A 13565-nucleotide genomic window follows, 5' to 3' on the forward strand; every position below is an offset into this window, starting at 1 on the left:
ATGTTTGACCTTTTGTCTTTATTACATTTTTTTAGCATGATTTTCTTTTTTATATACCTGTAAATCGGCAAATTGTGCACATGACAATAAGGAACTTGAATCTTTAAACGATAATTAACTACACATTCTTGCTCTAAAAAAAAAGGTGCATTAAAATACAGTACAGTACTAAAGGAAACCAATAAAGGTAATGCAAATATTCAAATGTGTAATATGGCGACTAAATCAGTTCCTGGTCCTTATGGAAAGCCCCAAGACAAAATAACAAATCAAAACACAGCGTACATACACTGAAATGGAGAAAGAAATTTTATTATATTAGACAATATAGATACATGTCTTACATTGTTTGACTAGCAAATTTAATAAACTTGTAAGAAATATTAAACAAATAATTAAAAATACTGGCTCATAATCAGTAGCATATATAGCTTTATATACTTTTATAATTCAAATACAAAAGAAGTCATTAGGAAAACAGTAGTGGTTTAAGAAACGGTCAGTAGAGGAGTAAAAAGGTTGGAAAAGAAAGTCAGTGTTGGTCAACAAAACAAAATGTCCAGACAGTACAACTCTGTATGTTGTTTCACATAAACGGGGTTAAAATACCTGCCGTGTGATAAACAGTGTGTGAACTAATATTCAACTACAGTTTAGTCTCCGCATCTCCCCTCAGACACAAACAGTACAGACACTGACAGTTGCTTTTACTTGCTTACCTCTGATCTTTTTCCTTTTCAAATACAGTACTAGAATATCTGACCTCTTCCAGCCTCTAGCGAAAGAGTCACAGGTAGATATTGTTTAGTTTTTTTTATAAATCACAAGAACATATATATCACTAAAACTGGTTGAAAACTATTCATTTAGACTTTATTAGGTTAAATAAAGATAAATCCAGTGTTGGATGATTTACTGACTATCCTGTGGACACGCTCCTGTTCCCGACAATACAGCCATCCTTCCTCTCACATCACGGTTTTCGTTGTGACTTAAAGTATTGAATTTCTAATATTCAGCACAAAAGCACATCATAGGAGCCGCGTCATTACTGTTTTCGTTCCCCCTCACCGCTCTCATGGGCGCAGCCAAACAGGCATTTTCCTGATCAAACCCATCAGCAGACAGACACAGTTAGCAAATAGCGGTGGTCACAGAAAGTCAGTTATTTGAGTATTAAACTGTATTTATAAACTTTTATCACTGGGTGAAAAAGCTGCCGTAACTATACCTGGGAAACATTATTGCTGTTTGTGTGAAACACTGTTTTGAATATATTAAAATAATTTTATCAATGCTATAAAAAAAACTGATTTTACAGTAAATATATCATTTCTTTATACAGATCTTCTTCTTGTTCGCACAAGATTGCTGGATTAATACTGTTTATAATAACTATAATAATTATTATTAATATTATTATTAAAGATAGTGCGACTTGTTGCTGCACATGGAGGAATTGTTGGGTCTGTAAATCATAAATAAGTCATAGAGTATATGTAAAGTGTCTTGAGATAACTTGTTTTGATTTGGCACTGTAAATAAAATTGAATTCTTCTTTGCTCCGGAACACAGGACAGAAGAAATGTATCCCATTTTGAGACTTATTCGGACTAATTGCGAGGATCTTGAGACTTATTTAAAAAAAAAAAAAAACGGATTAGTTAGTATACGTCGATGACACTGCAGCAGAGAGACCCCGAACCTGTCGACAGGACAGCTATTCACAACGCAGCCTCATTTCCAGCTCCCGTGTCCTCTGCTCTTCCCTCACACTCACCACACTATCCATCATAAACCCTTGTTGTAGGTCACCACCTTGCAATCTGTTGCCATGGCGATCTCCGGCTCTAGACAAGACACCTCAATCTGCAAAGAAAACGTGAAGACTGGAGGTAAAATTTTCGCTCTTCTTTAGGCTTTGGACATAATTCTGACTTTCAATCAGACGTGGGAAGAGAATAATGAATAAGAGGCTGTGAATGTCAAGTGGTGTATGTATAATTTAAATTTCTTTCCCAGCTGCTCTCTCTCTCGCTCTCTTTCTCTCTCTCTCTCGCGCTCTCTCTCTGAGCCATCTGGCATTGAATTACAAGCCGAAGCAGTTGAACCGACAGTGAACTGTACCTGAGACATCTGGGGGAACAGGCTGATGGCCACGGGCAGGGAGAGGCCGAAGGTAACCAGGCACACGAGGCTGTGAATGGGCAGCAACAATCTGCGGTTGCTCTGCAGGAATCGCAGCCTACACAATTCAAGATAGTGATAAAACAGGAAATGTGAGCCTGCTGTGTGGATCGATCCCAGATGACTATTGCCAAGCCAGGAGTTATTTCTGGATCTGGGAAAGACATCATGTGCAAAATTTCGGGGGAGCTATTTTTTTACAAGTACAGTGGGAGTGAGATTAATCTGTGTGGATTAGTCTGTGTGGAAGTTGCACTTTTGGTTTAATGAGTCACACTACAGATATCCTGTCTATTTAATTTAATACATCGATTCATCCATAGTCTGATTTTTGTGCTTATTAACATATTAGGCTGTATTATTACATTTGATCCATTTCCTCTGGCTGTGACCTATATTGAATGGATATATGGGAAACACTTTGGGGCACAACATATGTCAGCTGTGGCTCCGTAAACATTATTTATAATTTGTATTATTTTTGGACCAGCATCAAACAGACAGTACTGCAACAACTAAAGAAATTAGATTAGGAAAAAAAGTTGTTTTGATGAAACAGATTCATTACAAATTGTAATGTTTTCAATTTTAATCTTTTTTAAAGAAAATATTTTACATTCTGCCTTTGGACAATCAAGAAAGATGTAGAAAAAAATAACACTTTAGGATGTCAGGGTCTGAGATGGTGATTAAAAAAGAAGCAAGTCATCTTTTAGCAGAAATACTTTAGCTGCTGTTTCCTTTTGTCATGGTTGGATTTAGCTACTGCCTCATAAATATGAGTTATTACGGCAAGAGGAGAGACATTTACCTTTAGGCTAATCATCAGCTAGATTTAACTTGTTTACAGCTGTTTGTGGTCTTGCAGAGTTAAATGCCGTTTTCTCTAAAATGATACATTTCTATAATATGATTATATTTTATATTTATAAACAAAAGTCTTGAGTCACTTTGTTCTGTGTTATGCCTTTTTGTGTTACGCAGAGTGACGGTTATTATATTTTGGCAATTTTACATAAGTTTATTTCATTTATTTCGCTCGTTTTTCCTTCGCAAGAAAAAGATGAAGGGGTAAGATCCGGAGAGAGAAAAGGAAAAATTCTGCCACAGAAATTATGTTTGCTTGGCTCTAACGTCTTCTGTTTTTCTACTGAAATATTTGATAATATACTGTAACTTATCAGGCCTGAGAAATATCACTGATTTGTTGAACAGTTTTTTTTCTTTGATTAATAAGGTCACAAGGTGTCCAGAAAGGCAAAGGAAGACATAATTAATAATAACCCTAGCTGAATACTAACAGTAAATTAGAGCAGAAAATGAGTCTGCATCAATGTTGATCCTTGATGAAATGATTTTGAGTGATGTTTTAAGCAAAAATGGAAAGAAAATCACTTGTTACAGTTTCTCAAATGTGAAAACTTTCTATTTGTCTTAGTCCTTTGTGATAGAAGACTGTACATTGTTGGGACTTAGACTATATCCCGGACATAAAAAGACATTAGACATTATCAGACCAAACGATTAATTGAGAAATAAATAGCTTTGTTTCTTTTTAAAGAGAAAAACAGCATATTTCTGTACAAACCTCTCTAGGTAGGACATGATGATGGGGGGCAGGACAAAGATGGGCATCGGCAGGACCACACGTGTGAAGGCGGTCTCCATGATGGCCTGGGGAAAAGCATGAGAACATTGTGCACACGGTTCATTTCAAATACATCAACGAGTTGGATTTAATTTCCCCTTTCATGAGATCAGATGTGTGCTGAGTGACAGGAGCCAAGCAGGAAATTATGCATTTTCAGCCGCCATTGCACATATGCAATACATTGAAAAATAAACAGCAAGTTAAAAAAAACGTTTTTAGTGAAATCGAATAACAAGTATGCTGAGTACTCAGAATAAAGGTCCACTTACATGTCTCGCAGCAATTTTGGAGGATCCCACAACATTCCCGTTGTTGTCGAGCACATCAATTCCTTCATGTAGCTCGTTGTGTCTCATCAGGCCCACGTTACAGATGTTTGCACTCGCTGAGGAGAACAGCAGCTTTTATAATTTAATACAAATGCTAAAGACAAGAGAAGCAGTTATGAATCAAAATAATACGTCCCTTTCGAAATAAAATCTTTAAGTAGTCTGAAAGTACAGTTTTTTTGCAGTCCATTGCCACAAATCCAGTAATATATATGTATTAATGCAATTTGCAAGCTCTAAAATTTGAGATTTATGTACATCATTAAATAGGAGAAAAGGTTTGCAAGTGAGTTGAGCTGTTCCTTAAAAACAGTTCTTTGTCGTGTGTGTGGTAATCAACCAAAGTACAGCAAAGGAGGACTTTAAATGTTTCTATCTGATGCATCACAGCGCTGTGCAGACTGTGAAAAAAGCCTTCCTTGCTGCACTAATACATGCACCGTAGAAGAAAAATAAAGTGTGAAGTCAAAATAAGTAAGATGTTGTGACTCTGACCACCAGAGGGCCACATAATTAACCCCCACTGTAGCTAACACATAGGGTCCTTTGAAAACCTACCTACAGCCGGGAAGGGGACGAGTCTCTGTATTATCATTCTGGTGGCAGGACTCAGCTTGTTGGCCTTCTGAATCAGCACATTCAGTCCCACCTATTGAATAAAAACACTTAAATGCTGCTACACTCTTAACACTGTTTCACTTATCGCTCCTTATCACTTATTTAGTTTGTACTTATTTAATTACAATATGCTGCTAAACTGCACAGTGCGTATGGTTGTATATTGTATATACCTACGTTTAACCCCAATGTCTGTTGCACTCTGTCACATTAGTTGTTGTTTGATTTATTTTATGTTAAATTTATTTTGATTTGATTTATGTTAGCTTATTGTTACTCTGATCCTTTACCATCTTCGTATTGAAACTGTTGCACAATAATTTCCCCCCAGGATAAATAAAGCTCCTTGAATCTTGAAAATAAATGTAACACCAGGTTTGTCTAAAAGAAATCTTGTAAAACATTTTATCAAAACCAACTCCAATCATTTTTGCTTTTGGTAAAACATATGTTACATGCTTTTAATGCTACTATACAGTAAAACAATTCTGTATATTTAAACAATATTGTTATTACTAGTAGTGTTAGCATCCTTATTTTACTGGAGTTAAAACCTTGGCATAAATACTTAAACTGTACCGTACCACTGCTCATGATACTATATAAAATACAGCCAAACACATGATTATGACGGCTTCTGTCTGGTACATATACTTTAAGTCATGAGACTTAAAGTATATGTACAGCAAACTCTTTTCAAATCAAAGTTCAGAGGACATAAGAACAAGTAACTCACTGCGATAGAAACCGCGCTGCCCACAGCTCCTACGTAGCCTTGAAGAAACTTGGATGTTGGTGTTGGCTGAGGAGTGAGAAAACAAATATTTACTCTGCCACAGCTTTATGGTTTGCTCTTTGTTTTTAATATTGGGTCTGAATATCAAGAGGAAATAGTTCCCACCTTTGTGGCGTTGCGGTTGGCATAGTTCACACAGGCATTGTGACTCTGGTTCAGCCACTGCAGGAAAGAAGAAAGGAAATAAGGGATGAACAAAGGAAAGAAAGAACGAGTATTGAGGGAGGGAAAAATAGATAGAAAGTTAGATAGATAGATAGATAGATAGATAGATAGATAGATAGATAGATAGATAGATAGATAGATAGATAGATAGATAGATAGATAGATAGATAGATAGATAGATAGATAGATAGATAGTTAAGTAGATTGTTAGATAGATAAACAGATAGACAGATGGATGGATGGATAGATAGATAGATAGCGATTGATAGACATGTAGATAGATAGATCGACATATAGTAAGATAGACAAAGATAGATACACAGACAGACAGATAGATAGACACGTAGATAGATAGATGGATAGATATAAGCGTAGTTAAATAGATTGTTAGATAGATAAACATAGAAGGATGAATAGATAGATAGATAGATAGATAGGTAGATAGGTAGATAGGTAGATAGGTAGATAGATAGATAGATAGATAGATAGATAGATAGATAGATAGATAGATAGATAGATAGATAGATAGATAGATAGATAGATAGATAGATAGATAGATAGATAGATAGATAGATAGATAGATGGATAGATAGATAGATAGATAGATAGATAGATAGATAGATAGATAGATAGATAGATAGATAGATAGATAGATAGACATTATAAATCAATAGCACATAGAAAGCCCACAAACAGCAGCAGCACTTTATTTGACAATGTCCTTATTCCAGGTGGGAAAGCGTTGAAGGTACACAATAAAGGCGTGTTTACCGGATGTTAAAAATGTACAATAAATGCAATGGTTTACAGTACCTGCCATATAATGGTAGACATCACAGTCTGATTTGGGAGAAGAAGGCCAATGACCTAGATGAGACCAGGGAATAAGAGCTTATTTCTGGGTCAAAATAAGTCCAAAGTCTCATTTGTATCTATCCCCAAACACGACCATGTAAATGGACGTCTGCACAGCCGCAATTTCAAAATGTGTGATTTTCACGTGGGACTTACAATTGGCGTTCCAAATGGTACATAACCTGCACAGCGAAGAAATGATTTTCAGTGTACAAAAAGAAAACAAAGGACAAAAATGGACTTTGACAAACTGCAGCAAAGATCTTCATCTGAGGTTTGTACCTGACATTCGAAATGGCATGAAGATCTTCTCTCCTGTGTCAGGATGAATGATGGCCTGCGTGCACAGAGCATGACATCATCCTCATGCTGCCAGGAGCCCAGAGGTTTGGATGTATGACGGTGCAGTTAACCTGAGCTGATATACAAGTGTGACTGATGGAGCTCTTACCTGCTTGATCTTCTGGGCTTCCCACAGCTGCACAGGTGAAGAGAAGAACTATAATGAATCATTTTATATATTTTGTTTTAAATAATTAATTGTGTTTTTTGTTTAGCCATCTTACTAAATAGTTTGCAATGTTTCCTGTCTTTACAAGAAACACACATTACCATATTATACTGCAACAAACTGCGTTGTATCGCTCCAATGTCGATATAGACTCACCTGAAGATCTGACACTCCAGGTGGAAGCTCACCATTTTTATAGTCATCAAGTAATTTCATGCATTCTTGCAATCGTTTCTACACACAAAGGAAGATAAATAAATCAAAAGACAGAATGTATTAAACCTGGGGTAGGCAGTTTATTGTTGGAAAGAAATTCATAATAATATTTCATCATATTGTAATTCAAGTCAAACTTTTGCACCTCTTCTTGGCTCTGTTTTCAAGCTTTATAGCCCGTGGAGAGGGAGAACTGCAGGCTTCAAATTTTGCTCTTTACTTACTGCAGCTTTAATATTCTGCCATGTTTTGAAAAGTAATGAGAAATATATTTATTTATAAAACTCATAATAAGCCAATGTCCCCTTATTTTTTAAGCTGCAACAACCGGTTATTTATATCATCTATTAATCTGCCAAATACATTGTCGATTTATTGTTTAATTGTTTGCTTTTTGAATGTCAGAAAATAGCTGCATAACAAGTTCCCAGTGCCCAGTACAATATGAAACTCAAAAATGTCCAACACTATCATGTACTATAAGACAAACTATATCAGGAAACTTAAAGGAGAACAGGATTAATCGAGACAAATGACTGATTTATTGTTAATCAGTTCAGCTCTACAAATGTTCAATGTTAACATGAGCAGCTGTATTAGAAATCTGATCATTTGTTATGTGACAGAAAACTGATGGATGAATGCTTCCATTTAGTTTTGAAACCATATTGTGAAAACATCCACCAGCAAAATATTAACAGTCTTACAGATGTGTTTTTTTTTACCTCGGACACAAACAGGGTGCTGGGGTCGATGATGTCCATGCAGTGTCTCAGTCGACCGAGGAATGAACCCTTGAAAAGACAGTATGACAAAGTTAATACCTAATGAAAGTGGACACATAATAACAGTAGATCATCCGCCCCTCTGTGAATGGATAATTTCACAAGTCCTCTGATGTCCGACAGGATTTATCACTACTTCAGTTTATGCTTCATAGTTTAACACATCCTAAAACACCACTTTGTCTGTTGCACACTGCTGATTTGAAGATGGAATTTAAGTTTCTATAATGTCACATTACGCGCCGTTTATTGTTTTAGATGTAAACGTGGTCAGAATTTCAGAAATACATAGGTCATGAATTCAAATCCTCCAAATCGAGTCCTGTACATTCATTAATTTAGGTTTCATCCTATATTCTGTCACTTTTACCTCCTGAAATTATGGAGTAAACACTTTTTTTTCTTGCATTTTGTCAGGAATATAAACATGGTGGTGAAATACAAATAGTCACATTTACATATAACGACAACAGTGAAATATCAGAACAGCCAATTACCAAAAGTATAAAAACAGATGTGTCTGAAATCACTCCCTTTTTACCGATAATGCACTATAGTTATTGTCTGCCATATTATTTGATTGAAAGTAGCATTTACACATTGATGGATTACTTAAAAAGATACTTAATCACCACAAAAAGACAAAAAATTACTACAGGGATGCAAAACAACCTTGAAGAGATACTAAATGGCGACAAACACACGCAAAATTATTTCAAATTGATGTAAAATTGATGTAAAATGAAATCAAAGAAAAACAGAACAATGAAAGAAATGTAAAATGCCTAAAAATAGAGGCAAAACATTCACAAAGACATACAAAACTAAAAGATAAGAGACACATGACTACAAAACGACTAACAGAAGACTCTTTGAATTTGGGTGTGCTGTTCCTACGTAGACAAGTGGGGGGTCTCTTACATGTCTGTGCCCAGGGGCCCATTGTCTCCTAATGATGCAGATGCAGAATGATGATGGTTTCGTAGCCTGAGTGTCTGAAATTTTAACTGACTGCTCACTATCGAGTAAATTATCGACTATCTGTTATATGCGGACGGGTGAAAAAGTGATTTCACACACAAAGTGTTTACTGTCAAGACTGAACAATCTAACAGAATACAAATTAGATGTAAAAGTAAAAATCTGCCTTTTGAGATAAACTTTGAAGTAAATGTACTAATAATCTGAGTAGGTTTACGTTTACCACACACATTTCAACACATTCCTCCAAGTGAGGCTTGGAGCTGCTGGTCAAGTGCCCTGTTTTCTGTTCCCTTCACTGTCTTCATCAGCATGCCAATCCCTACGTTATGTGCCAACAGTCTGAAAAGGCCCAACAGCAATTTATGCCAAGAGTCTCTTTGGCAAACCACATGGACGAAAACATGGCAGCTTCAATCAGATTCCCTCAGAGACATTTATCAGTTATGAAGGGCAGAAAACACAGTGAAGAGACCCTTCTGTATTTTAATTATCTGTTCTGCATCAGGTCATGATTGAAATGACAGGAAATAGCATCCAGTGCTCCTAAAGACTGTAATAAACCATCTTTTCTTGCTTTTCTGCCGCTGCCATTACTCCATCACATGTCTCCTCCTCTGACAGGCCATATGTGCTGCAGTGCTGTTTTGTAAGAGTGGGGTAGACTGAGGATCCATGTGAGGAGCCCGCTTTAATTATGCATGAGTTTCAGCTCCCTGGAGAGTACACAACAAGGAGAGCGGAGTCGGAGCGCGGCAGAAAGCACAGACAAACTGAGCAAAGATTTATGCTGATTCAAAGACCGGCCTCATTTAAACCGCTTTGATGCAAGGAACTGAAAGTATTACAGCACCTTTATCCGCTCGATGTGAACTTCAGACTGATGCATAAATAAAAAGGTCTATGGGGGTCAGATAGAAAAGACTTCCTCCTAGAAAAACCATCAGCAATAGAAGCTGGAAACCAAGGATTAATTACTCTCTTCCTTAAAATGATGGTGATCTAAAAGAAGAGTTTGTGGCGTAATCGCCAAAAATAAACAGTAATTCACACAAGACAAAAGGGTGTAAATGAACTATTCAGCATTTGATGAACACGCAATATCCTGTGTTGATTGTCAGACAAGACAAGACCCCAGACTGAAGAGACACAGGACAACATCATTTTGAATCCTTATGTGGTCTTCTTCTGTCTCTTTGTGGTCATTTTGTCATTGTGGCTGTTTCACACCTTTATGTGGTTGTTTTGCATCTCTGTGTGGTCATATTGTGTCTCTTTGAGGTTGTTTTAAATCCTATGTGGTAATTCTGCATCCTTATGTGGTCGTTTTCTGTCTATTTGTGGTAACTTTGCATCTCTCGTGGTCATTTTGTGTTTATTTCTAGTTATTGTGGCTGTTTCGCACCCTTAGGTGGTTGTTTTTCGTCTCCGTGTGGTCAAATTGTGTCGTTGTTTGGTCATTTTGCATCCTATAAATTATTTTATATCCTTATGTGGATATTTTGCATCCTAATGTGGTCATTTTGTGTCTCTTTGTGGTCGTTTTACTGTCTATGTAGTTATTTCGCATCCTTATATAGTCGTTTTGCATCCTATGTGGTTATTTGGCATTCTTTTGTGGTCATTTTGCATCTCTTGTGGTTATTTTGCATCCTTATAGGGTCATTTGCATCCCATTTGGTTATTATGCATCATTTTGTGGTCATTTTGTGTCTCTTTGTGGCCATTCTGCGTATGTAGTTATTTCGCATTTGTACATGTGGTCATTTGTGTCTTTTTGAGGTTGTTTTGCGTCTCTATGTAGTTGTTTTGTAGTTGTTTGGTGTCTCTTTGTAGCAGTTTGACTTTTCTACTAACTTCAAACTGAGGCTAGAGCCCAGAGGCCCCTTGACACTTTGGGTCTGTGCCCATAAGACAAATTAAGTGAAGTTGGCTCAAAATCTAAGATAAGTTGTTTTCTTTTTGTGCTTTTCCATAGTTTTTTCATGTCATCCTGCATTATAATAAGAGCTGCACTGATAGCTCACATCAGCAGATCAGAAGGTTTAGGGACTTATTTACACAATGTTTTTATGGACCTTTGCTCTGGGAAACAAGTTCCTTTTAAACCGCTGTTTAATAAATGGCTCTGAAGAAAGAAGCTGTAATATTAAAACTGTAACCAGCATGCAGCTTCTTCAGTTAATGTGCCATCCGAGGTAACTGTGAAGGTCACATTATCTTTCAGGGCTGGCCAATGCAAATTCAATTCTGAGGACGGAAAATTGAGGAACGGGCTTCAGATAAGGACGGACAGCCCATTAATCTAGATCACATGTGCACACGGCCACAGTCCAGTGTGCAGAAAGCATCCTGAACAGTGAAGAAAGAAAGAAACTTGAGGGGGTTGATGAAGTGTTTTGGATTCATGTGCAAAATAAAAAGGATATAAAAAAGAAAGAGGGTAAAAGAAAAACAAATACAGCCATACATGCACGGTGATAAAGTGCCTTTAAATCGAGCGGAGTCTCGGCTGCGGACCTGAACACTGTGATATAATCTTTCACGGAGCCGCAGCGAAGCAAAGGGTGTGAAATGTGACAGTGGAGGGGTAAACAGCGACGTGAGCCTGCAAAGGAGCGATTAGTTCCACTAGTACAACTGTGATCGACTGAAAACTAACCGAATGACGCTAAAAGTTGTTGCGGTTTTCTAACAAAGACTCGCACCGCGCATGAAAGGCAACTTTCGCTACAAAGTGTGACCCTCCTGCAGCCGGAGGAGGAGGAGGATGGAGCTGTTTTTCACCCGACAGCTTTTATAAAAAAACCAAAATGTTATTAATGCATAATGTTTGACGCAAGGGGACTTACCTGCTCGTATCTGGGTCTCCCGAGCTGGAAGGCAGGACATGCTGCAGATTCCGCCATGACACCGAACTATTTATTTATTAATGAAGTGAATCATGAGCGGATTCCCAACAAGAGCGAACTCCGTTCAGTGTGTAACTACAGAGAAGCCGCGGAGCCGCTCCGCCCGGTGGGATGTGTAGTCCTCACGTCGGCGTTAACGCTGGCAAAGTTGGAGCGCATGACTACACACCCCATATAAATCGATAAGAGAAAGCTATTGCATAACTGTTCGGATTGATCTTGGGAGAGATAACAGTTGATGCGCCCATAGGTGTCAAAGAGTGACCCTATGAATCATTACGGGAGGAGGTGTGGCCTGGAGAGAGAAACATGTCAGCGCTGAGGGATGAGGAGCAGCTCTCAGCTTCACTTCTCACTGAAGAAGAAGAACAAATAACCTGAAGCAAAGAAGAAAAGAAGAGAAATATCAGTCACTACTGGACACTTTTCCTATGCTCTTGTCATTAAGCGGCCGAGGGAAAAAGACTGCTGTTTTACAAATGGACTGAAGTCTATTAAAGGTGTTTTTACCTCATCAACTTTATAATTATATGGCACATTTTAGACATGCCATCTTTCCCTATATGTAAAGACAACTTCAATAATAAGAAATGTTGCTCTTTAAGTGGCTGAACAAACCTTTAACCTCATGTGATTGTGTTTTAGTGGTGGAGAGTAAGTACATTTAATCACAATTCTCAGGTGCATGTATTGGAGTATTTCCATCATATTCTAGGTCTACTACAGTTGGGCTTTATGGACCTTTTGACAAATGCAAAAAACAATAAGCCTGTGACCTCACTAGAGGTTTAATACCTGGATCTCCACACCAGACATTTGGACCTGTCCCAGCCTGGTCAGATGAGTAAATGAACTGATGAAGCCTCTTGGATGAGAGGTGAAATGTATTACTAGACAAACAACCAAGTCCAGCTGCTTTTGACTGAAATTTCTTTGGGGGGAAAAACAATAAGAAAGCATTTGCCTATGAAATGATGATTGAGGGATTTACATGCAAATTACCCTGAATACCTGCAACATCACATTTTATACATACATTTTCAACACAGTTTTACAATAATAGAAGTTACAAAATATTAAGGAATTATAAGTTGCATCAACACTAATTATAATCCAGTGATATATGGATTTCAAATGGGCCATTCTGCATAATGTGTACTTTTACCGTTTGTATTTTAAGTATATTTTAATGTACTTTTAGTAAAAGTAAGCTTTTGAATGCAGGCCGTTTACTTGTAACAGAATATTTCTATTTCTATTTCTACTTGCATAGATGATGTGAATACTTCTCCTACCACTAGAGACAACCTGTGTTCTACCCAATGCTGTTATTTCATTTCATTTTCATTTCAAACCTTTATTTAAGCCTCTAAAAGCATCGAGGTGTACAAGGAGTACAAAAAACTCTAAGGTTAAAACACTTGCAAACTGAGGTGAAGTGGTTTGAAATCGTCATCTTAAATTGTCCATGGGTAGTGAGTGTGTCCATCATAAGAGTTTCTTGGGATATTTTGCCTTAGGGCAGAAATGTAAACGTCAGCATTTGTCAGGTGAGGTAA

General features: G+C 37.3%; 1 protein-coding gene across 1 annotated transcript; it reads right to left on the minus strand.

Moving 5' to 3' along the window:
- Positions 1 to 855: 855 nt before the first annotated feature.
- Positions 856 to 12032, minus strand: sfxn5b (sideroflexin 5b). The gene is made up of 14 exons (XM_083915837.1): positions 11947 to 12032; positions 8054 to 8122; positions 7269 to 7346; positions 7053 to 7079; positions 6884 to 6938; positions 6758 to 6783; positions 6560 to 6613; positions 5687 to 5743; positions 5522 to 5587; positions 4726 to 4816; positions 4108 to 4223; positions 3776 to 3861; positions 2128 to 2245; positions 856 to 1869 (listed from the first exon to the last, which is right to left on the minus strand). The coding sequence occupies exons 1-14, from the start codon at positions 12001 to 12003 to the stop codon at positions 1792 to 1794; spliced, it is 978 nt and encodes a 325-aa protein (XP_083771963.1). The 5' UTR covers positions 12004 to 12032; the 3' UTR covers positions 856 to 1791.
- Between the last annotated feature and the right edge of the window lie 1533 nt (positions 12033 to 13565).

This window comes from Echiichthys vipera (genome assembly GCF_963691815.1).
Source record: "Echiichthys vipera genome assembly, chromosome: 6".
In the NCBI taxonomy this organism is placed as follows: Eukaryota; Metazoa; Chordata; class Actinopteri; order Perciformes; family Trachinidae; genus Echiichthys; species Echiichthys vipera.